At 34.6% G+C, this 26,892-nt stretch overlaps 1 protein-coding gene across 1 annotated transcript; it reads right to left on the reverse strand.

The window, feature by feature from the left end:
* Positions 1 to 2,044: 2,044 nt before the first annotated feature.
* mnd (L-type amino acid transporter minidiscs) lies at positions 2,045 to 26,360 on the reverse strand. Its single transcript, XM_073080747.1, has 5 exons — positions 25,526 to 26,360; positions 18,176 to 18,394; positions 10,699 to 10,969; positions 9,360 to 9,684; positions 2,045 to 3,428 (listed from the first exon to the last, which is right to left on the reverse strand). The coding sequence occupies exons 1-5, from the start codon at positions 25,800 to 25,802 to the stop codon at positions 3,036 to 3,038; spliced, it is 1,485 nt and encodes a 494-aa protein (XP_072936848.1). The 5' UTR covers positions 25,803 to 26,360; the 3' UTR covers positions 2,045 to 3,035.
* Positions 26,361 to 26,892: the final 532 nt, after the last annotated feature.

Consider the following 26,892-nt stretch of genomic DNA (forward strand, 5'->3'; position numbering starts at 1 on the left):
TATGAGATTGAAGCAAACGAGCTTGTAGTCCACCTGATTGGAAGTGGTTACTGCTGCCCATCATAGATTAGTAAAGATACTTCGCCGCCTTGAAATTGAATGAAGCCACAAACGGCTTATTAGTAAGTTCTTTTTTTGAATTCTTGACAAATAAAAACACATTTAGAGAAATTTTACGAATAAATAACGAATACTGCGTAATTTAAATCATAAATAAATAATTATTTCAATTATTTTAGGGACATTTTAGCACGGAGACGTGGCAATACTTTTTTACGCAACTATCTCAATTGTCAAAACTGGGTACATTTTCTTATTAGGGTTGGGTAATCTTTACTAATCTATGCTGCCCTGGATATCTGTAACCAACTCTATAGAATAGTGTCTACCTGAAGCCAGTTTCAGATGTGTTACTGCTCTGAGGTGTAAGAAGTCGACGAATATATAAATCTGCTTGTTTCAGGGTGGTTTTGGAACCTTCCAGGTCAAACCGTTACCGTTACTGATATTATTCAAATTTATAAAGGTTTTAATGTAGCTAGAAACTTTTTTCGTTTTGACTACTGATTATTTTTGCATATCTAGCTGTTATGAAGAGTTCTTACTTAGTTATCTAATAGCAATATCTGCTGTAGACTGCAAAAGACGCCTGATATTTTTTAAGTTCTTTCGAAAGCCTTTGGCTGCAGTCAAAAGGTTTATTTTTGAAACTGTACGATACATATTGTTTCTACAGTCCATAAAGTTATAGATTGATAAGCAAATCCAAGTACATATAATACTTAAAAGGACAAAAATATTATATCCCGGAGATCCCGGAGTTCTCCAACAAGCGTTGAGGACGGCCACCGGGGTGGTTTTAGTGCGGTAAAAATCCCACATAACCCGGCGTCGCTCCCACGTCGCCGGGTACCTTTTGAAGGTTTCCCCCTCGTTCAGAAAAAAAAAGTAGAGTTGTTATAAAAATCTATTATAATTTATAGGTAATATTTTTTAAAACTCCTTTAATTATTTCTCATTGTGCGTGTGATGATAGGTACTTTACAAGATAGGTACTCTTACTTACATATGTAATAATCAATATTCGTATAAATATTTTTGAATCCTGTAAAAAGCATCCTCGTGGTATCTATAATTTATCCTAGATAAGATAATCTGTCCTTCGTTTCTTTGGTCATCAATATGGATAGAGATGAAATAACTCACGTATATTGACTTACCCCACCTTCGATATATCAAGAGTAGGTAAAAGGTATAAAATAGGTGTTTGTGCCTTCACAATAAAGCCCTGTTCCTGTTAGGTATTTACCAAAAACGCGTGTTTAAAGATATAGGAAATAATGTAGGTACGAAATGTGAGTGAATGATTGAGTGAATCACGAAAATTGTGAGTAAAGGAACGGGGACCTAAAGAACTAGTCTTTTTTGTTAGAATTCTGTAAAAAATGTAATGTTTACAGGATAGGACTATTTTAAGTCCTATGAACAATTGTATGACTCATGTCTCAGTTTTGTACGATGAAGAAAATAGATTGGGCGCGAAACCTACTTACAATCAATACGCTCGTTAATTATTTTCTTTGTGTCCTAATGTAAAAACGTGTTTTCGATTAACGTATTGGATAAAAAATCTAAACATTAATTCTAATGCAAAGCACGTTAAATAAATCTGGACGCATTGGATTGGAACGGCTGTTAAAGCGAGCGGCATCTTTCAAGTAGGTACGAATTGTACCTATTGTAGATAAACTTTTTGCTAGATTGCCTAACTTCTTTCTAAAATCCGATGACCTTTCGCAATGCCAAGTCTTTCCTTAAAACGATTTTTTAATGTACAATCTAAACACAAAGGCATGATTTTAATAAAATAATTGAAACCTTCCTGTGTTCGTAGCATTGGATAAATGTGTGATTAAAATATACAACGTATAATATTGTTTATTATTATTATATATTGTGTGTTTATGTCAATTGGCTTCATTTTTTATAGTCCAAATGTTATGTATTAAAATAATCACTCTTGGACATCAAATAAATCAATCTGTTACAAATAAACATTATATTTCCATGAAATAAAATAGAAATTAATATAACAAAATAAATTTCGACATTTATTATTGTTCCTCATAGTCGTTATTACAAGCTTAATCTTAAACTAGTATCAATACAGTATTAATAATGTTAACTTAATATACAACAGATCTTAATTTAACGGGTCGTTCATAATATACGTTTATAATATAACGCTTATAGCGTTAAACATATATATAGGAGACAATATCGCATTACTCCACTGGCGTAAGTATAGGGTGGTAGGACTGGCAAAATGCCACGGGCCCCCGGCCTGATGGGGCCCCCGGTCCGAGAGACTGCGAGCTCAAAAATGTACAAAAAGCAGCGAAAAATAAATTCACTTGAAGTGTTTATAGGTACGTGCATGAAAAAAGGTCGCCAGGCCCAAAAAACACTGAAGTACGTATACTTGAGCGAAAAGTTTCGGGCCCCATGCAATGAATTTGTCACGGGCCTCATACGGTTTAGTGACGTCACTGCATTACACGCCATGACATCGTTAAAAGTCGTCATGTCGTGCAAAGCCAACGAGCTTGCAGTCCATCTGATGGTGAAAGTCACTGCCTTCCACGGACATTTGTGACCAACTCCATATAAGGGGGGAGGAGGGGTAAACATCATCGATTCATATAAAAATCAGCCGACATCCACTTCTACCTAAACACAAGAATTGCTTTAGGTACGTTAGAAATAGATGTGGCGATGACACCACATTCCGATAAACAATATTACAAATATAATAAAATACGCACACGTATGTTATGCACCACCCGGTTTTATTCAAAACACAGCGCTCAACAAATAATGTAAAAAACAACAAAATTGCAGAAGACTAATATGAATTTTGTAAATTCATTATCAGATCAAAAACAGATCAGTCCTTAGACTACATCAGTTCTCTCGTATATCCCTTATAGGTCCTAAAACGCCTTTCAAATGCATTTATTTTCAATCCGCGTGGATCATAAATCTTTAGAATCCTCTGGCAAGCTTAAAAACATTTTCGCGCATGCAATGGTGAAGGAATTACACGCCGATTGCATCCATTCTGGCTTGTTCTTCCATAGAATGAACAGAACGTACACGGGAACGCCTGCTCCTATGAAGGCGATCCCGATACCCACTCCTACAGGTTCACGGACACAGGAGAAAACCACGAGGAATGTACACGCGATTAAGTATACGATAGGAAGGATCAGGTTGACGCGTATCGGTCGCATTAGCTTCGGCCGCGAGTAACGCATCCACAGTAAACCCGCAATGGAACTGAGTGTGAATATAGCTTCCACTGCAGACACGTACACGATGAGCTTCTCGACGTCACTGAATACCAACAGCACAAGGGTCACCAAGCACTGAAACAAGAAATCATTTATAGTATTACTAAAAATAAATACTAAATCAATTTGCGTAATATAATACACTTTATCAAGTGTATTGTTATACAGGTTGGCGTTATGTGTATTACGTTTCATATGTGCATTTCTTATAAAGTGGATTGTAACGCAATGTAAAATGTATATAAATATAACAGATAGGTACGTCATGAAAAAATCTTATCACAGTCTGCAAATGCTTTTTATGCCCCTAAAACTGGGGAGGTAATGATATATGTCTCACAGATCAGAAACGCCAACAAAATATACTAAATTCTTATTACTAATTACTTACACTTAAATTGATATTAAAATTGAAATAACTTTAACTTAAATTGATATTTCTTAAATAAATGTTTAAACAATAACTAGTAAAAATACGTAAAAATTGTGTATCGCGGACGCCTTATTGACTAAATTGCAATACTCATTCGAGTGAAAAGTATCTCACAAAATCTAGCGCTACTCTTGAGAACTAAGTTCTAAGGTATAGGCTTTTAAAAAGGAACACAACAGCGCTTTACTTGTTATATTGTTATAAGTAAAAAAATCCATGCACAGTTAAACCATATAGGATTTTTGAGATTTTGAAGATAGTAGAACTCTGCAGCACCGCCACAGCACGCCAATTTCTGCCTAATAACGGCAATATTCAGCGCTGCTGTGTTCTGGTTTAAAGGGTGTGGAAAGGGAGACATAGTTTACCGAAATATTCTAGCTTAGTTCTCAGGGGTAGCGGCACAACTCTGGTTAATCTCAGGTAGGAATCACGTAGGAAATATAGAGATTAGGTACTTATATGCATCGGCGGCAGTAACCAATTATCGTCACTTGCTTCTCACAGACTGCGTGCTCGTATGCTACTTTTATATTAGAACAAAAATATCTAAACTTTAAATGGATAATGTTTATAATTATATAATCACATACCACAATTCGTTACAGCTACAGCAATCAAATATAGATGTACATGTCTAATTGTAAAATAAAGAGCAAATTATAAATATGAGTTTTTGCTACATTGCTACAGTAACACAAAAACTTGTTTCTACATCAAATTAACTAACACAATAATTTAATTATAATAAAATCCTTTAGGTCCATATATTCTGAATATTTCTTGCCACTTGTTGTAACATATGACGTTAGTAATTTAATTATAGTTTAAGTAAAATATAAATGTAAAGACAACTTTAGGTTACTTTTTGATTATGATATATTTCAATTAAATTATTACATTTAACTTAATTGCATATCAGACGAAGTAAAGAAAATATTTTTTTACATCCAGCGGAGAATGCGCGTGTATAGCATTTGCAAATTTTCATGCTATAAAAAGTTTTGGCATTACATGAAATTGCTTACAGTTTATGCATTTACTCATTCATGATCTTGTTAGGTTATTATGTGTAATTATAACATAATTTTGAGCAAGGATTCCATTAAAAAAATGTGAGCCGTCACGGGACGCCTGGCAGATGTGAAACATCGACATTATTTTGTAAAAGTAGGTAATATGCAGAAAAAAACATATTAATTTTTTAATGTTCATATTTATAACAAATAAGAAAAAACTTTCGTGCGCTGCACGCCATCAGCTGATTTTGAAATACAATTCTGTCAGTCTTAATAAATTTATTCTCTGAGAAGAATGACATTAAAATTAATTAATAATTTAAAAACATTGTATGCAATGATTTTTATGTGAATTTTAATCTACCAAGATAGTAGATTTTACATTTGCTGGCGCTCAAAACACACCAAATATACGCGTGCTTAATGCACAGATAAATGCATACTTTAATTATAAAAAAAATAATTAACTTACTGATGACTTGATGGTGTGTCATAGTGTGATTTTGCTTTCTTTGCAGAAGGCTGATCACTTTCACTCTCTAAATTATCACGGTCAGACATTTTATTATCAGAAAAATAAGCGGGCAATACTTAAAACATACAAAATACGTCAAGTGGTGTAAAACGAGTTAAAACGACTCCAGTCGCTCTCGCGCGGCGTAGTAATACACACGAATGTCACTGAACACGTTAACACGTTAGCTGCGGAACGCGGCTTAAAACACCTCGTCCATGTCTGGTCGTTATAGCGGTAAGAAAAAACTTTAACTTCTCTGTGGTGCGAGAGGCATAACTTCCGTCTGGTTCAGTGTAGGAGAGTGATAACTATATGTTTGTGATGTGCTACTGATTCCTAGTTCTATGGTACACCAACCTAATGTCGGGTTTGTTAGACCTCGTACCGCACTGAACAAATAATAACGCTAACACAGTGCGGAACGAGGTTGGGAACGCCTCGTTTCCCCACGCACCTCGTACCGCACCCCACGCTAGCTTCACGTGGTTAGTGTTGTGCAACGCAGTCGAGGCTGCGTAGCGACGAAGTAGGACCGCTGTCTTTATGTTCTATGGTACACCAACCTAATGTCGGGTTTGTTAGACCTCGTACCGCACTGAACAAATAATAATGCTAACACAGTGCGGAACGAGGTTGGGAACGCCTCGTTTCCCCACGCACCTCGTACCGCACCCCACGCTAGCTTCACGTGGTTAGTGTTGTGCAACGCAGTCGAGGCTGCGTAGCGACGAAGTAGGACCGCTGTCTTTATGTTGAAAATTATCATGTCGAAACGTTGCCGAAAAAAGTTGATCATGGAGGAAGATGAAGAAAAACCGGTTGAAAAATCTGAGCCAGAATCAGAATACAGGAAGATATTTCAAAAACAGGTAAGTCACAAATATACTCTGTCTAGGTGAAAGTCCAGTAGTGAGACTTGGCAGGCTAGGCGTATATCCGTATAGTAAGAAATTACATTATAGATAAATACGTTTCCTGTTATGGCTCAAACAAAAGTTAAGTAGCTACATTATTGATATAGGAAACGTAGGCAAAATCGTTACCGAGTATTCCGATTACTCTTTACCCTAATCTACTCGCTCCTACTTTTCAGAATCCACTGCAAAGAAAGCACATCATCTCGATAAGGGTCCAAAGAAGAAGAGATGTGTCGGATGCTACGAAAAACTCCGCACATTCTTGACATGTCGTGAGGCAGACAAAAAAACCAAAAAAAAATCTCACGGAATGCACTGTTTGCAAAAAACCTTATTGTCTGAAATGTTTCAATGAAAAACATCCATTACTTTTCCCCTTTTTGTATTCATTCTGTCCATAACGTTGATAAATAAAAACAATAAAATAAAATCGATATTTATTTTCCCATCACTAAATTATATGGAAACCTGCCATTTTTCAGTGCGGTCCGAGGTGCATTAGACCCACATTTTATTTTACCCATAGAATCTAAAGTAACGAATTTTACCAAGGGCGGCGGCAGTTTTAGGTTAATCAACTCATTGTTAATAATAATCAAGACAAAAGCCGTCGATTTTGTCTTATTTGGCGCCAAAAAAAGGATTTTAGTCTCCTTCGGGCGGTGGGATTTAACACGCCTCGTGCCGCCACAATGTCGGGTATAGGACGAGGTTTAAAACAACTCGTAACGCAGTAATGGAAAGTACAGAAAAATCTGTGCCGCAGGGAACGTGTTAAACGTCATTATTTTGAATTTTAAGCCTCAAAATGCCTTCTTGTGCAATGCATAAATGCAAAAATTATGCTCGAAAAAGAAACAAGATTCATGGAATCACCTATCACACGTAAATGAAGAGAAATTATTAAATTTTGTTTATTTTTCGTGTTCGATCCGCCATGATTACATGAGTAACCAGAAAGAGACACAGTATGTTTTTGTCAATGAAAGTGATAAAGACGCAAAATGCATGGTCATGCATTTTGCGTCTTTATCACTTTCATTGACAAAAACTTTCATTGATTGAATTGAACTGTCATAGATCAATGAAAAAATTTTCATTGATCTATGACCATAGATCAACAGAACAGAAGTGACATTTTATTGAAGCTCACGATGTTCATACGTGTATGTTATAGTTTAAGATCCCACTGCTTAATTTTTATATTAGTGTGTTTTAGTCAAAATATAACTTTTTATAGTTTATTTTAATAAAATAAAATCGATATATGGGAAATTCTGTATCCTAATCTCTAAATTTTCTTCGATATCTGTGGTAAATAATAAAAAATATTACCATAAAATTTATATAGGATAGTATACGGTATTTTAAAATTTCTTTAATTGAATAAATTAACCTAAACATAATTTAATAAACAATCTTTGTATAGCCAGAAATTAATCCTCAAAAAGACCACGGTAAGATTATATAAAATTCGCATGTCACGATGTTAGTTACTGTACTCCTGCGAAACGCTCTTACTGATTTTCATCAAAATTTATATGCATATTCAGTAAGTCTGAGAATTGGCTACTATCTATCTATTTTTCATATCTCTTAAGTGATAAGGGTTGTTCACCCTTAACATTTTTTTTATTTATATGGCAACACAATGTTTGCTGGGTCAGCTAGTACATTTATAAAATGTACACAACTTTGCAATTAATGGTCGTGTGTAAAATAAAACTGAAAATAATAAACATAAATTAGTAAAGATACTTCGCCGCCTTGAAATTGAATGAAGCCACAAACGGCTTATTGGTAAGTTGTTTTTGAATTCTTGACAAATAAAAACATTTTTAGAGAAAATTTACAAATAAATAACTAATACTGCGTAATTTACATAATAGATAAATAATTATTTCAAATATTTTAGGGACATTTTAGCACGGAGACGTGGCAAAACTTTTTTACGCAACTATTTCAATTCTCAAAACTGGGTACATTTTCTTGTTAGGAGTGAGTAATCTTTACTAATATACGATAATAAATATAAACAATTTTTAAATCATATATTTTAAACCAGTCGATACATCTGTATAGATACATTCCTTCATCAAATTATATATTTATATAATAATAATTTATTTAGTTAAACTGTACTATAACATTTCTACGTAAACGATGTACTAAAACTATTATCGACAGTTCTGGACATTTTTTACCTTCTGTTCCATTATTTCATTGTCTTTGACAAGCATGAGTATCAATGAGAAATATACGTCCATACGTCCCGTTTTTAACGGGACAGTCCCTTTTTTCGATGCTTCGTGCCGTTGTCTCCGAAATGAACCGTTGCCATTGTCAATTAAGTAACAGTAAATATTATAATTGTGAAAAAAACATGGGGTGCTCCATTTATCAGTTTTCATAAAGCGCCCCACATTTTTTGCACAATTATACTATTTACTTTTCCTTAAATGATTCCTAGATTGAAAATTATTTTCTACTTTTTAGTTAATTTTATCATAAAAGCGTGTTTTTTATTATTTCTAACTATATTTTTTCAAGTAAAAAGTATTTGACATAAAAAAATCGATGTCCCGTTTTGACTGAAGTAATCATTGGTCACTATATTCCATGGTCAATATTTACGTTTGCGTACACTTGAAACGCAAGGTCAAACACTAGTTGTCTTTTTTTATCACATTGTTCTAATAGCTCTGTCCCTTATAGAACATTTGTCTATGTAGTTAAAGGTAATCGTCGCCACGCCAGAAATCTTTTTTGCGTGCGGCTATAGATGTTTCACATCAAAAATAAGTTCAAATCACTTGTGATGAGTTTCTGCAACTAGTCAAGACGGCGCCATTTGTATTTCTGAATCACGCTATCGAAGTTTTTTAACATTTAGTACATTTTATGTAAAAAACTGAGACTATCGGACCACAGCTGCTCTCAAGCCATGATCACCTAGCCTAGCCAATAAATCTCTCTTCACAACACTATCTATGGATATTACACATCATTACTTACATGCAATTATCAACATTAATTAGGCCCAAAATTGTTTACTGTAATTAATCTTACTGTAAAGGGAATGCAATTAAATTTTAAGTTATAATATAAATGTATATTTACCATAAAAATAAGGGACGGCACTGGAGTGAGTCGTTTCATGTCTATGAGCGATATCGCAAGCGGGAGATGACCATTCCTAGCGCCGACGAAGAACAGCCTGGACGAGGCGTATATCGCCCCGTTCAATGACCCAAAGGTACATAAAGCGACGAACACTGGCATGATCCAGGACATAAAGGATAGGATCTTTTGGCCGAATATTACAGCGACTGCGTCAGATGCCATGATATCACCGCTGTCGAGGACGGCGAATAGTGCCACATTTGTCAATGTGTACACTAGGGTCACCATTGGCATTGAAATGAGGATCGCTCGCGGAAGGTTTCTGTAAAGAGAGATATCTGATATTAGTAACGAGCTTCTTATATACAGTGACAGTCTAGTGGTAAACTCGGCCCCGTGAAGTCCGAGGTTCAAATCGCAGGCACGGATCTCTGATTTTTCAAAGTTAAGTATTAGAAATTAATTATCGCTTGCTTAAATGGTAAAGGAAAACGTTGTGAGAAAAACCTACATACCTGAAAATCTTCAAAAAAAAGTAAAAGATTTCAAAGATATGTGAAGTCTATCAATTCGCATTTGGTCAGCGCAGTGGACTACGTACCTAATCCGTCTCATGTAGGCTACATCCGAGCACTTAAACTTTTTTAAATATAGAAGTAGCAAACGACCATGCAGTCCACGTGATAAGTGGTCAAGCCTCATGGACATCTGTAATCAACACTAGGTAACACAACAGTCCTAACTAAAGGTCAGTCACGTCACTTCTGACGTCGCCCTTCCAACTTCCTTCAACCGAAAACAGCGGAAACAGAAATAAGTATAGCTATGGTGCTTCTGGAGTCGAACCACAAAGTCTACCACCTTATTTTACAACAGATATATAATTTCATATCAAGCCGGGAATGGAACCCGGAGCGATTGCATAGGTACCTATTATCTATATGTGTATGATTACTTGCATCGTAGGCCGATGTGGCACTTTGCCAAATGGGTCGTCATAAAAAAGAGGTGTTTAATATGATTCAACAATCAGAGGTTTGAAAACACAAGTTTAATTTTTGATTTTATAATGAAGATGCTGATGCTGATTTTATAATGTAAAGATAGGATATATAAGTCGCAAACGAGTATACAGTTTATTTGATGGTCCATGGGCGACGAATCCATTTAGGATTTGACATTTATTGTAATCAACTTCAAATAAGTTCACAGTCCTATCCGAGGTTGGCCACCGATGTGTTAATAGTTACCCCTGAAGACTAAGATGTAACGCCTCGGATAATTAAGTTTCCCGTGCCAATAATTACTTATTAACATTTGGCTTTTTAATACCTACTTGTGAGGGTCCTTTAGTTCTTCTGTTACAAAGTTCAGATAATTCCAGCCGGAGTACGAAAACAGTCCAAAGTAGAACGCTACAGCAATATTGCCTGGCTTCGTCACCGTGCCCTCCATCATCGATTGCAGCTTCTCCGTGTCATGCTCGAACATGTACCCGATACTGGCGAAGAATATTACCAACAATGCTAGTATCTTAGCAGCTGTGAAGGAATCTTGGACCTTGGTCACCCATTTCACATTATAACAGTTGATTGCCGTTACGAAACCTGAAATGATAAGGAAAAGTCCTGTGTAATCAATCAAGGTGCCTCTTTGAAAATGCCAAATCTAAATATTACGTGCTTATTACGATTATCAAAATATAAAAACCAGTTTTCCAACTCGTCTCATCTCCTAGACTACTTCGAAAAAAATGTTTGTAGAGACAATCGTATATGTTTGTTTAGTCTGTATTGATTTTTAAAAAGAATACCTACTCTGAATCATACTAATCATAGGTACGTTATTAAAGTACCGAAACTGAAACATCGAACATATTTACTAACCTATCCTTACCTACTTATTTAGTAGGTACTATATCGATAACATCCTACTAATAACACAAACTATTTTCTTGATCCAATTTACAACTTTTATTATTCCCGCGTAAAATACAGCTCCAGCGTGTTCTTTTTCTTGTTTTATGCTAATGCACACAATCATATAACCCATACAGCCAATGACTATATAAACGGACACTTATTATTATAAAAATAACACATCATAAATATAACACAAAATAATTAATTAAAACAATACTATAATTAAATAATTTGAATATATTGCTAACACTACATTATGTAGTACGTACTCGTACCTTATTGTAATTAATGTAATTGTGAAATGAGTCATTTAATTTAATTAGGAAAACTTCGTTCAAGATACAGATAATGTCAATAAATAACTACTGACCGATAATTACTTATTGATATAGTTGTTTCAAAGGAGGTATGTAGATTCTAGGTGGTGAATAATAGCTTAGTATGTAAACTTTGCGATTTCGTATCACGAGTTTCTTTTAGTAAAAATCCTCACGATTTTCTAGTTTATCTGTTTACTGTAAGAAGGAACGTGCCTTTTTCTTGTCACGCGGACTTACGTTCGCATGCGTGAGTGCAGCTTACATGACAGGAAACTTATTTCTATGTAACTAAAGGATGAGAGTGGCGCGCGGACTTAAATCTAACGCCAAATACTAATAGATTTTTAATGTAATTGAAGTAATAAATAAGCATGCAGTCGACCCAATGTTAAGTTTCAGTTAGGCACGGCAGCTCGTGAACAAGCTTTTTACCTCCCTATAGATCAGAAGTCCTAAATGAATTTCAATCATAGATATGTCGTTAATATGATCTCAGGAATTTAATCTGCCCTACAATATAGAACATATTAACACTACAGTGCCATTTTATGGCATAAACAGGTATGTAGCAGCAGTGGCCTCGCAAGTACTTTAAGTTTTAGTAGTCTTACCGTAATGTGTAGAGTGGAAGTGGAGTGTCGTCTACCCTGCATGAGTAGTTCTTAATATTACATATGTAGGTACCAAAAAGGCTAAAGGTATTTAATTCACTTGTTTTTGGTGATATGGAAGTGTTTAAGCACTGCTGTATTCTGATTAGAAGGGTGAAGTAAGCGAGTAAACTTATCAGTGTCGTTCTAACTTTTAGTCCTCAGGGGTAGCAACGCATTGGTAACTAAGATCAGTTACAAGTACAACTCTAATATTATCTGGGGTTGATTATAAACGGCCATTAAAGTCAGTAACTATCAGATGGACTGCGTCTTCGTTTACTACTTCTACTTATATAAAACGAGCTGAACTGGCAAACGTGTGAATAAAAATAAAAAAAGTTAAAGGTGAACAACCCTTATCTCTTAGGGGTATGAAAAATAGATAGTAGGCGATTCTCAGACCTACCTAATATTCATATAAAATTTGATGAAAATCGGTAAAGCCGTTTCGGAGGAGAACGGTAACTAACATTGTGTCACGAGAATTTTATATATGAGAAATATACAGTACGACTATTAAGTTTTGTTTCCAAACAATAATTTAATTTAATTTCAATTTTACAGATGCCCGGGTCATAGGGGTTGCTCATGATAAGAAGATAGACAATGCTTTATTTTATAAGATAAGCTTCATGCCACTTCAATTCGACACTTTGACCCTCAACCCAACTCATTAATTATTTAATCAATTTTATAATACTTACAATAAAACGATATGAAATTGTATATCGTAACGTAATTGTTTATCTTTGTGACCCCAGAAAAACCCATTGTGTAGACACTTCTTTTTTATATTAAGTAAAAAAGATAACTTAACTATTATGTTTAAAATTGTTTGCCCATTTTTTTTTGTATAATATAGGAGTAGCAGACGAGCATGCAGTCCACCTGATGGTAAGTGGTTACTGCCGCCCATGGACATCTGTAAACAACCCCAGATAAGATTAGATATTCCTACCTGAGGTCGGCCACAGATGCGCCGCCACCCCTGAGGACTAAGCTGGAACGCCTCGGAAAAATCTGTACCACACCCTTCAAAACGGAACACAGCAGCGCCTAACACTTGTTTTACAAAATTAAAATAACTATATAAAATATGTTTTATTGTTCTTATTTGTATTTATAGCAGTTATAGTACTAAACGAATTGTAAAAATTTCACCTGTCTTCCTAGTACGGTTTAACAGTTAGATCGAAAAATGCTCAAAAATACCGGTTTGTTTTATGGAGACCCCCTTTAATATTCAACTTTATTTTACTTTTAGTATTTGTTGTTATAGCGACCACCGTTATACATCCTCTGTCACATTTTCAAGTTTTTTCTATTACGGTTCCAGAGATAGAGCCCTGTGACAGACGGACAGATGGACAGTCATCGGAGGCTTAATAATAGGGTTCCGGTTTTACCCTTTGGGTACGGAAAGTTATAAATGAGCTAACCCAAATTTGTTTGTACGAATTTTAAAATTTTCAAAAGATCCTTGAAAATTCAAACATTCGCAATCATAGCAACATTATATCGAATCCATTAACTATTTATATTCTCCAATTGACACAAATGTAAGGGGGACAGTGACCACGGCAAGAAGGAGTCAAACAGGCGGTGGGAATGTACTCATACAAAGGGTTTTGGCGTATGTATTCAATGGTTGACTCTGTTATGAATAAATGTATGTTAACAAAAGAAATGAAAAATTCTATTTAAAAGAGGGCAGTATTTGTGTTTATGGAAGAGTATGAAGTTGCTGAACAATTCCAGAAAAAAAAATAACAATAGGTCCTATAATTATGCTGACTTATCGACTATTTTATCGTGTCCCTTAAGGTAAATAGAAGAGGCCTGAAAAGGTCTATAAATGATGGGTTTATTCTTAGACATGCATAACTTCGGAGTTGATAAATGATATTAAACAATTACTCGGTAAACATATCCTCAAGGATTGTTTTACAACTAATCAGGATATCCTAGAAGTAATCCTAACTTGGTAACATTAAAAACACAGTTTAACCTTCCAAAAAATCGTGAAAATTTAAGTGCGTTATACTTCTTTTATCAATGATGATCTATCGAATGTTTTGCTCTACACAGATCGAAATTTAACAACTAGGTGCTAGGAGCGAGAAATTCTCCAATTTCGACTTTTTGACAAATACTAGGGGCGAAAAAGACATATTTCGATTTCGACCTTTCGAGAAAATTAACATATTTCGACCTTAAACAAAAAAATAAATACACTGATATTTAGTTAGGCGTTAGTGTAGCTAGATGTGTACACTTTCGGATGTGGTATTCAACGCTATGGTCTCGTGATAGGTGCCCTTACTGTATGGGCAAGATAATTCCGCGCAAGTGTGTTAGCGATGCGGGAGGAAGCCCTCATTATCCTGTCAGGCGCAATCAGCACCGGCACGTCGACCGCCGCGCGAATATAAAGACGAGACCACATCTCCCTTTAGCTCCAACATGTTACATTCAATGGACTCTTTTGTTACCCACTTAACTATTTTTAACCGTGAGACGTCTTCCCGAGAACTAACAATGAACGCGACTTGCAACTTCAATGGGAAACGCTTCGAAACCAGATTTCGTTCGAACTTAACTGTGCTACTTACGATCTCGCCTTATTTGTTCAAAGGCCCTGACCTGGCGAAAGGGACATAACTAGGCACGGAAAATATTTATAGAATTAAAATTAGGGCGCATAGTTTGTTCAAGGGTTATTTAAGTTCTTGGGAGTTTAAACCAGAATGACTGCTTTAAGTCCTTGGGAATATTGTTTCAACATTATTATTCATATAAATAAACTTACGCTTAATACATTACGGCAAATAATAACTACCTGTCTGCCTGTTTCCGCTATCATTCATCAGAATGCCAACGTACATGTTACATCAGGATTAAAAAGTAATAACTGAAGATATTTCGAATCAAGTTCGTGGAATGGATGCTTGACGGTTTTGGTTTTCGGAACTGCAGTTTGGGTCCCTGCATGGGGTACGTAACAATATACCATAGCAACACGTTAAGAGACTTGTTCATGTCACTTATAACCTGAAAAAAAAAACCGCACACGCCGCTTCGCCGAACAATCTTCAGCTGTCCAGTATCAATTTTCTCGGAGTAATTATTTTTACAACGAAATTTAATGGAAAAAATATTTTAACTTGAATGGCTAACACACTTGTTTATTCGATTTGAGTATCAAACGGGCAAGCCAACGATGTTAAATGGTTCACGGATATCTGTAATCTAAATTGAAATAAACAAGAATCACTGAAATAAACAGAACGCAGCAATCCAAATTATGTTAGGGTAATGCGACGGTAGAGCCGCATTCTACATAAAATTAGATTACTTTTGCCATTTATTACCCGACGAATAACGATTCGACAAAAAAACATAACAATACGTTTGCCACCGTGTGCAACACTTTATAATATTTAAATTCTATTTTTATTTACTAATTTTCTTATTTAGTACTTGTTTTTTCAGCTTACTTAACATATTTTAAGCAGTCTCTTTAATGATACTTGTATTATGCTTGTTTTGAGAAACATTATGTACCTGATACATACCTATACTTTATTTAAATTATCTGTATACACATATATCACATTAATAGACCTAAAGGAAACATGTGTACGATATAAAACATAGAGAGCAATGTACCAATCCGTTTAAGTTATTCATTCAGAAAAATCATTACACTCAAATAATAATGATTCATTTAAGAAAAATAAATATGTACGGTACATCATGTAGCGTAACGAACGTACAATTTCGCGTGAAGAAACAATATTGTCTTGACACGGTAAATTATTACAGATAAAGTAATTAGACTCTTAGAAAAGCATACATTTTGTATATGTATTTGATTTACAGATAATATTCAAATTACATTTCTACGGAATTCACCTTCTGCTCATCATTGGTAGTATTAAAAAAATCTATGTAAAAGTAACTTAAAAACCCGCCTGCATAAAAAGACAATCTTTATGATTCCCATAGATTAGTAAAGATACTTCGCCGCCTTGAAATTGAATGAAGCCACAAACGGTTTATTAGTAAGTTCTTTTTTTGAATTCTTGACAAATAAAAACATTTTAGAGAAAATTTACGAATAAATAACTAATACTGCGTAATTTACATAATAAATAAATAATTATTTCAAATATCTTAGGGACATTTTAGCACGGAGACGTGGCAAAACTTTTTTACGCAACTATTTCAATTCTCAAAACTGGGTACATTTTCTTGTTAGGAATGAGCAATCTTTACTAATCTATGATGATTCCCATAAATTTCATATATCGCCCTTGGAGTTTTTTCTTTTACCAGAAAGTCTACAAACAGTGGCAGGTATCTCATAGCGGTCATTTTTATTTTTTAGCATTACGTATCCTCAAAATTTTATACTTTGAAAATTTCTGAATACAATAAACTTTGAAAGTATGATCTTCGGTAAGCAAAAATTGGATAAACTGACTATTAATTAATATCAGGCATTAAGAAACAATCAAAAGAAATCTAGGATATTTTAATTATAGAAATTCGTGTCGTAAGATAGGACGGTTTGGACAATAATAGTAATAAATACAGGAAGTGATTGTAAGTCTTTTGAGAAATAAACAATCTTAAACTATTTATTATCAACATTCGCATACTGTTCCTGAATTTGGAAAAACCCATGAAAGCTCCCCAGTAATCTATTTTTACTTTTAGCAATGTCATGTTCAAACTTTACTTTATTAAGATTGCACTGCGTTTAGTAATTAAAAGTATATTATCAACATACAGCATTCGCATACTGTTCCTGAATTTGGAAAAACCCATGAAAGCTCCCCAGTAATCTATTTTTACTTTTAGCAATGTCATGTTCAAACTCTACTTTACTAAGATTGCACTGCGTTTAGTAATTAAAAGTATATTATCAACATACAGCATTCGCATACTGTTCCTGAATTTGGAAAAACCCATGAAAGCTCCCCAGTAATCTATTTTTACTTTTAGCAATGTCATGTTCAAACTCTACTTTACTAAGATTGCACTGCGTTTAGTAATTAAAAGTATATTATCAACATACAGCATTCGCATACTGTTCCTGAATTTGGAAAAACCCATGAAAGCTCCCCAGTAATCTATTTTTACTTTTAGCAATGTCATGTTCAAACTCTACTTTACTAAGATTGCACTGCGTTTAGTAATTAAAAGTATATTATCAACATACAGCATTCGCATACTGTTCCTGAATTTGGAAAAACCCATGAAAGCTCCCCAGTAATCTATTTTTACTTTTAGCAATATCATGTTCAAACTCTATTTTATTAAGATTGCACTGCGTTTAGTAAGCAATTGAAATGTGGGATGACTTGCATATCTAAATTGAATCTTTCACGCACTTTGCCCTCAGCTGTTGGAAAACTGTTTTAACCCATACCTACTAGGTACTTTCAGAGATATTCCCGGGGACACGTACTGACAGAGTAATTATTGATCTAACAAGCTGGGCTTTGTTACATTACTTATTAGTAATAGTATTATGATCAGAAGAAAAAGTCACATTGCTTTACATAGCTTTTCCATTATAAAAAAATCTTAAGCGTTCACAGACAAAAAACCATATCTGACATTAGCATTCAATTAGATACTTTCTCTTTAAGCTTACACTTACAGCTACTCAATACCCCTATTTGTCTGTAATTCTGTATGGGCTAATTTTAGAAACAACTAAATTTGGTCGAGGTCTTTACAGAATAGATAATAATCTACGATTTTTTCTAAGACTACTGATGTTTATAAGAGTTAAATTGAGAATTATTACGGCAGCTCTTATATACGTGCGTGTCTCAATCAATTTCTGAATAAAATTAAAAAGAAAAAAAAAGCAAACGAAAAATAAACATAAAAATATGACTTACATGTAACAACTGCAGCAATAAGGCATACTGCTTCTCGGGCCGGTTTGCACGGAGACCACAGCGGCTGGAGGATGTTTTCTGCCAAAATAAGCGCCGTGACGGCGTTCCCTGTCGGCACCAGGACGAACAGCGCCGCCCAGAGGTACAGGAACGCTGGTAGAGGCCCAAATGCCTCGCCGATATATGCGTAGTCACCCCCAGATTTGGGGATCATTGTCCCTGGAAATATGAAGGATATTATGAAGAGTTGCGTTGTCAATTAGTTTGTATTAAGTAGTGACATGTGAGTTTTTTATATAAGGTAAGATTAGCATACAAGCATGCAGACCACCTGATTTCTAATTAACCCCAGATAAAATTAGATTACTACCTGAGGTTGGCCACAGATGCGTCGCTACCCCTGAGGACTAAGCTGGACTGCCTTGGAAATGCATGTCTCCCTTACGACACCCTTCAAACCAAAACACAGCAAGGCGTAACACTACTGTTATTAGACAGAAATAGCTGTGGCTGTGATTGCGCTGGAGTTGAACTCATACTAGTAAATTTTTATTAAATTAAAAAGTTGCGGCAATTATCTGCACCCACTGCGAAAATTTAGACTCAGCCTTCATTAGTTAAATCTGACTTACAATACAAAATTTTCAAGACCATATGACGCATGTAGGTTTTAATTACAATTAAAAATAGGCATTGAATAAAACTCCTGCATACGGACATAATGATTCAATGTAAATATGTGGCGCATACATACTTATCAGATGAAGTTGTGTTAAGCGCGGCTATTGTGTTACTATGTGGAAAGATAAATAGAAAGATAATCTTGATGAAAAGGCCATGATATCGGCTAAATATTTCGTAAAATAATTACAAAAACAATGCATCTAGGTATAACGTAGCAGTCCATGTTTAGTATACGTAAAAAGAAAAATCTAATCTAATTATCTATAGTATTAATCTACCTAATTGTTTAATATTCATATTACCTGATTGATGAAGGTAATGTTTTTCAAACCGACCCGCGTGGCGGAGTGGTCACCATACCGGTCTTACGCGTCCCGGGTTCGCTCCCCGGCCAGACAGATATCTAAATGATGTTAGGTTTCTGTTTCTGGGTCTGGGTGTTTGTGTATTTGTCTTTGTGTGTGTCCAAGGAACCCACGATACAGGGTGTAGAAAGCTTTTATTATAGCGTTATTATTTATATGTCCTAGAGCCCAAACGGCTTGATGGATTTTATTATTTGAGGTGTCAACGGATTCATCTTTATTTTGAGGGGAATTGTCTCCATTACTTTCCTTTGCAGTTTATTTTTAGATCAGGAATAGACTTTGGCTGTAAGTCACAGTAGTCACAATGATTGTGCATGTTCGTTTAGTTAGATGGAATTTTGTCTTCCAAGCGTGATGCGTCCAAAACATTTTCCGCATCTGATTCTCATAGTTTAAGATTATAATTAGTTCTTACATGATAATGTATGCTTTGGTTGCTGTAGGCGCCGCAATGCTGGTTTTCGCTACACGTTTTATAAGGAAAATGTGACGTGTAAGTCGTTTATATCGATAATTACTTAACTATGAGATTTACAATGATGAAATAACAATTGAAAGATACAGCTACACAGCTACATATCTTGACTACCTAATACAGAAAATCAAGTTTCTTCTACCTTTGTTTCAACATCCTTAAAAATCAATTTTCCCGGAGGTCTTCGATTGGTACGATTTAGCCGACGAGGCGGTTTAATCGTACCACTAGCGATTTAAATTGTACCACAGGCGTTAAATCGTACTGCTGAATAAGAAAACATATAAATCATGAAAGAAATCATTTATTTTACACAATATCTATAAATAAAAATAACAAATTTAAATATTCGGCCAAGAGCGAGTCAAAGTAACATACAGAGAGTTCCCTGACATTATTTTTTTATTTATCTAGTAATTGCTATCATAGAAGCGATAGAAGTAAGGAAATGCTTTATGAAAATTTTAACTTTTTAACAATTAGCTAATAGAAAAAGCGAAAATTGTTGGAAAATAGTGGATTCTTGTATGGCGAGCCCCATTAATTTTAAATTTTTATTTTTAGCATTTGTTGTTATTCATCCTCTTTAAAAATCACGTATCTATCTATTACTATTCCAAAAATAGAGCCCTGTGGCTAGATGCACAGACATCGGAGGCTTAGTAGTAGGGTTCCATTGTCTTTCCCTTGGGTACAGAACCCTAAACACGAACAAAATTCGTTAACTAACATTGCCTACTACCTATTTTGTTAACGTCAAGATATGAGATTTTTAAAAATATTATCATTGAAACTCATTTTCGATTTCTATTTAGGACTTCATCATGTTTTATTTTATTTCTAATAGTCCGTACCCCGTCATGTATATTAATACGTAGTTTGTGATTTTTGTACCTATTCGCCTTTTACCTTTATTTCTATGGGTACAATTTACCGAACAACGTGTGGTACGATTTACCAAATTGTATTAATTATAAAAAAATGAAACATCACGACATAACTACAATACTAAGACACACCGTCAAAATTACAAAAGAATGTAGCTTAAATCTGAAGAATGTAAGCTGTGTAGTTTTAGCTCACCTTATCACGAGTTATGTGCTTACGAAAGAAGTCGAAAATTTAAATGAAGTGTCACTAAAAATAATTTTTTTTGCTCACACAAACAGTTCGCAGTAAATCATATTTGCAAATAGCGGAATGGTGTGGAACTACAAGGAGTCATACTTCCGTATATTAGATATAATTGCTCATCTAATAGGAAATACAAGAGTGGTACGATTAAACCGGCGGTACAATCACACCAACTCTTCCCTATATCTACCCGGCAAACTTTGTACTGCCTCAAAATCTATTTATCAAATATATTTCATATAAAATATAGCCTATGTTACTCATGGATAATGTAGCTTTAGAATGGTGAAAATTTTTATAAAATCGGTCCAGAAGTTTTTGAGCCTATCCATTACAAACATACAAACAAAGTTTTCCTCTTTATAATATTAGTGTAGACAACTTTGATAATTTAATTGATGATAATTAAGGAGTTTAGGAACAATTTGCAATGCGTATATCTACCGCACGTACTATGTTTAGGAGTGAGAGAGAAAGGAGTGTATATTGTTACGTTGAAGCGTGTATAAGTAGGTAGAGTTATGTATCAGAACTATACTTTTTCAAAGTGAGAATTTTATATATTTCGCCAATCGGTCCGGTGGAAAGTAATTAAATTTTCCCTCAGGTTGAGGTATTTTTTCAACTGTTAGGTACATTTGCAACTGCAGTTATTTTCTTACTAATTCTAATACTTTATCGTATCGCGTGTCCAGTTTTTAAACTGAGACATCGCTCGCGGACACAAACAATTATAGGTACATTTTATGTAGATAAGTACTAAGTATACTAAGTATAAAATAGTTACTTTAATGGACGATAGTGTGTATTACGGACAGGTCAAAGAGAATCAATCCATTCGTTTTGAGATATATAAAATATAAACAAAATATAATATGTTTATAATATTACTACGGGTGTGATAAGACTACGCTAGTATTATTAATAGTAACAGTATAATATAAAAGAGGACAAAGGTGTAGGCATACTTACTGTTTAAGTTTTAATATAGCGAAACTCAAATAATAGTCATTTCAAGTTACGCATATCAATCGAGATAAAAATATAGTTTGAAAACTAAACACCACGATAAAGATTCCTGACTATCCTGGAGAGGTGAATGCGATAAAATTATTTAAATCGTGTATTCTCACCGATTCTCACCGATTGTTCAAAATTTTAAATTAATCGGACACTTCTAAGTGAGTAAAAATCGAGTTCAAAGATTTCGTTACATACATACATACTGGTCAAGCTAATAAAAGCGTGGTAAAACAAAACACTAGCGTACTTATATTAGCTCGGCCAAATACTCGGTGAAAATTAGGCGTAAGTCAGTGTTATTTCATATTGAGTTGAAAGGTGACTAGAGCGAGAGTTAAAAATAAATAAATGAGACGGTTTTTTTGCTCCTGTAAAGTTTGTAGTTTTGAGATCCGCGATCTTAAAACTTTAGCGTTATGTAGAGGCCACATACGTGATACGTGTATTACAACAAGTGTTTATAAATAAATTTAAATATACATAAGGAAGCTGATAAAATACCTACTGCGAAATACTAACAGGGAAAAAAGTTATTTTGTATAAAACAAGGAAAAACATAATACTTCGTTCATTACTATTTTAAATTTGTTAAAAAGACGTACTTACGAAAAGGAAAATGATTATGAGGTAACTTATAAGCTCTTATCATATTTAACGATTGTCGACACGATTTTATCATTTTGCAATTGTGATCAAAATATTGAATGAAAGTACCCTACGGATAGGTTTATAATATGGAAAGATATGATAGATAAAAGCAGTAATAGCCTAGTGGTTAAGAAACGCGGCCTCTCGATCGAGGGGTCCGAGGTTCAAATCCCAGGCACGCACCTCTGATTTTCAAATTTATGTGCGTATTAGAAATTAATTATCACTTGCTTAAACGTTGAAGGAAAACATCGTGAGGAAACCTGCATACCTGAGAGATTTATATAAAAAAAAAATCTTAAAGGTATGTGAAGTCTACCAATACGCACTTGGCCAGCACGGTGGACTATGGCCTAATCCTTCTCATTCTGAGAGGAGACCCGTGCCCAGCAGTGGGACAGTAAGGGGTTGATGATGATGATAGATTTCATGATAATTTCATAAGTCTACTATTTTGGAAAGATGGTCGACCTATTTCAAGCGGAGAAATACCTCCGTCATAATGGTATGAATTAATTAAACGTAAGAATTAATTCACACTAGAAATGGTTCTAGTGTGAATTAATTCTTACGTTTTGGAGGTTTTAGCCTAAGAGGAGACGAGCTTAGTCCTCAGGAATGGCTGTTACTCCTGTTTTGCCGATATGGAGCTGCTTAGTTCAAAGATGTCCATAGGCGCCAGTGATATAAGTTGAACTGCATTAGTTAGTTACTTTATCTTGTAAAAAATCGTACATCGATATTGCATCGTGTCATTGATATGATATTAATAAACCTATTTTCGCACCTCACGAATATTTAAGGCAATTTATGTTTAATAGGTTTAAGAATATTAGCCAAAAAATATGATAAAATAAATAATGCATTGTGTAATTATTGATTATCGTAAAGCCTTAGTGACAGACGTATAAAAGCTAAATTTTTACAAACATAACTTTTGCACTCTGTACGATGTCTGATATCGATTGCGTTATCGATATGAAAACGACTCGTTAACTGGTATGTAAAACTATGTATATAATTAATATATAATATTTATCACTAAGTACCTATCGCTAGTGATCTAAACTATATGCATATTCCCACATGTGCAGTATAGGTAGGTATATTACTAATTAATGTGTTTATTATTTCACAGAGATATCTTGATTTATTTTTTATAACTCTTTTGATTTCACGATAGATACTTGAAGAACTATCATAACAACTTCGCAAATGATGGTCAAGCGCGGCTTTATCGCGTTTTTAAACCTCAAAAATTGTGCATTTATATGGATTAATCTATATATACCTACAATGTTGAGTGTTTGTTATTTTGTGATTACCACTTTTAGTTAAGCTCAATTGCTTTTATATAATGTTTTAATACATAGGAACACGTTATTTCAAATACATATTATTTCAATATGATGTTTTTGAAACCACTTCGCGGTTATGATATAGAAATGGGTTGTATTACCTACATTATTATCAAATAGTTACATAAATATTTCAGAAAGTACAACCGCGGACATATTCTTGTAGGCATGGAGGCAAGATAAAACTACATATTACATAATTAACCTGTTTATCGATTCGAATGCGGTAAAAACAGCAAAGCTTCAACAAGGTAAAATATTTAAGGAAACTGTAGGAGGAAAATGATTACATACATTAAACTTTTTTGAACAACTTGAAACTACTACTAGTTTCGAAACAGCTTCGAAGTGTTACCAGAGATTAGTAAAGATTACTCACTCCTAACAAGAAAATGTACCCAGTTTTGATAATTGAAATAGTTGCGTAAAAAAGTTTTGCCACGTCTCCGTGCTAAAATGTCCCTAAAATATTTGAAATAATTATTTATTTATTACGTGAATTACGCAGTATTAGTTATTTATTCGTAAATTTCCTCTAAAAATGTTTTTATTTGTCAAGAATTCAAAAAAAGAACTTACTAAAATAAGCCGTTTGTAGCTTCATTCAGTTTCAAGGCGGCGAAGTATCTTTACTAATCTACGAGTGTAAATTACAATAATTTTAACACCTACAACTACATGTCCAAATATTAAATGATTCTATCGAATTTTTGCTTACCAAAAATCTACATTTGCAAATTTTTAATAGGTAGAAATTGATTTTTAATAGCGGGTGTAAGTGAAAACTATTCGTAACGTTAATTTACCTATATTATTACCAAGTAATTTATATTATTAACAAAGCGTTTTTTGTTTTGAAGGTGGTAGAACCCTTTGTGGTTCGACTCCGGCGGCACCACCGCCACACCTATTTCTACCTAATAACTGCAGTGTTAGGTGCTGCTGTGTTCCGGTTTGAAGGGTGTGGTAATGGAGAAAGACTTTTCCGAGGCATTCCAGCTTAGTCCTCAGGGGTAGCGGCGCATCTGTGGCCGACCTCAGGTAGGAATATCTAATCCTATCTGGGGTTTATTACAGATGTCCATGGGCGGCAGTAGCCACTTACCATCAGGTAGACTGCATGCTCGTCTGCTACTCTTATATTATAAAAAAAAATTATAATAATAATTTCCAGTACTAAATTTATAATTGGATATTTTATTTATAGATTTTAATTGAATTAATACAACAGGAATATTTCTTGCCATGATAACGTTATAATAATGCGGTATAGTGTGTATCAGTGTTTGTCAAAGTGCGGGATATCGACCCCCTGGGGGGCGCAAACCCGATATGGGGGTAGCGAAGTACTTTTAACAATTTTATATTATCATTAAAAATGTTTGAATTTAGTAAAATACAGCTTAATAGGTAAATAATTTCACATACTAAGGGTGTCGTACCATGATAAAGGATAAAACTAATGGAAATAATCTTAATCTTAATTAACGTTTAACAGGACAACATACTTAGGACTTTCTCTTATCTCTTTAGACCTACGAGGTCGTCGACATTACTTTTGACGTATACATACAATGCCTGCTACCGTATGCGAAAACCCCGTTTATTAGGTTAACGTTATGTATCAAAAGCAATAATGTGTTAATCAATTCACACTTACCTAGTTCCGCATAGCAGAGTGCCCCAATCATGGAGACTAAACCCGACAGCACCCAAACAATCAGCGCCATGCCCTTCGAGCCAGTTTCCCGGAGAGTCATACTGGGCGATACAAAAATACCAGACCCCACGATCACTCCTACTATAATTGCCACTCCATTCATAACACCCAATTCCTTCTTCAACCGTACTCCTTCGCCGGAGCCCTCCGATTTATCGCCAGCTTCATCACCAATAGCTCTTGGCGCCAACCCTTCAGTTTCAGAAACTTTTGCCATTTTCTGTTAATTAATGTGTTACCTACAGCTAACTTATCGAAAAACAATCGTTTACGTTTACTAGTTATGTAAATTCTTGTCGCAATGCAACAATCGCGACACTCAGTTCGTCGGTCAAAAGAATTTTTCGTAGCCGAATGTCTGATGCTGCGTCATACAAAAATTGCATCACTATCTAACTGAGCCACCGCGGGAACCCACCACGTGCTAAAATACTATAAAATCTCCCCACGTTGATAATGTACGGTGATGACCACTAAACTACCGATAACACTTAATAACACGCGCTCTAGTAGTTCACACACAAACAATGCCAATATCCCGTAAGACTAGGTTAAAATATTCAATAATATTATAAAAATAACACGTCGTTTAAATCATTATTGGAAAGCTTTGTGATTTTTATTTATTATTTTAAGTGAATTTTATTTATATTTTTTTATATTAAATTTAGATCGCGAATTTAAAAGTTGCCGGTTTATCGGAATATGTCCATCACGATAAAATATGTAACACGTTTAACGTCGAGCGTCCCCACATTACTATTCACTTCGCAAGTTAACCACGAGTTCGACCGTCTACCGCCGCTATGACTCAGTATGTAAAACGGCGTGTATCTCGTTTATCGTTACACGTCTCTGAACCTTTTATCTCTGTAATACGGCATATTTTAAAATTACACCGGACTAATAATTTCATTGCCAAGTTTGAACAACAGGTTTCGGCCGTCTCTCTCTCACCCTCTCTGTACCACGTTGTGTAGTTGGCATACTGTTTTTTACCAATTTTCGGTACATCCAACAATTCCAATATTATTTCTATTAATTAGTTAGTCCAATAAGTCACAGCTACATAGTTAATCCATAAACTTCCAGTCATAAAACATAATTTACTACCGTTATCTTTTAGTTTACTATATAGCTCCACAATATGGCACAAATGTCGTGATAATATTACCATATTGATTGATGAGGAGGCACAGTGGCCGTTTTTAGATGAATTCTAACTTGGTAACTACAGGATATGAGCAATTCATTTAAATAACGTCGTGTATCCTTAGAGATCAATGACAGCGCGGGTCGGAAGAACT

This window comes from Epargyreus clarus, unplaced genomic scaffold, assembly GCF_041222505.1.
Source record: "Epargyreus clarus isolate Ecla_fem2 unplaced genomic scaffold, WU_Ecla_fem_2.2 ptg000015l, whole genome shotgun sequence".
Classification (NCBI taxonomy): domain Eukaryota; kingdom Metazoa; phylum Arthropoda; class Insecta; order Lepidoptera; family Hesperiidae; genus Epargyreus; species Epargyreus clarus.

What these genes read in the sequence shown, in the direction of transcription:
- mnd (XM_073080747.1), bottom strand. Translation starts at nt 25,802, where the DNA reads ATGGCAAAAGTTTCTGAAACTGAAGGGTTGGCGCCAAGAGCTATTGGT. An exon ending in GAACTAAAGGACCCTCACAA is followed by an intron (nt 9,685 to 10,698) that starts GTAGGTATTAAA and finishes CTCTCTTTACAG; the next exon opens with AAACCTTCCGCGAGCGATCC. An exon ending in TGCCGTCCCTTATTTTTATG is followed by an intron (nt 3,429 to 9,359) that starts GTAAATATACAT and finishes TTCTTGTTTCAG; the next exon opens with TGCTTGGTGACCCTTGTGCT.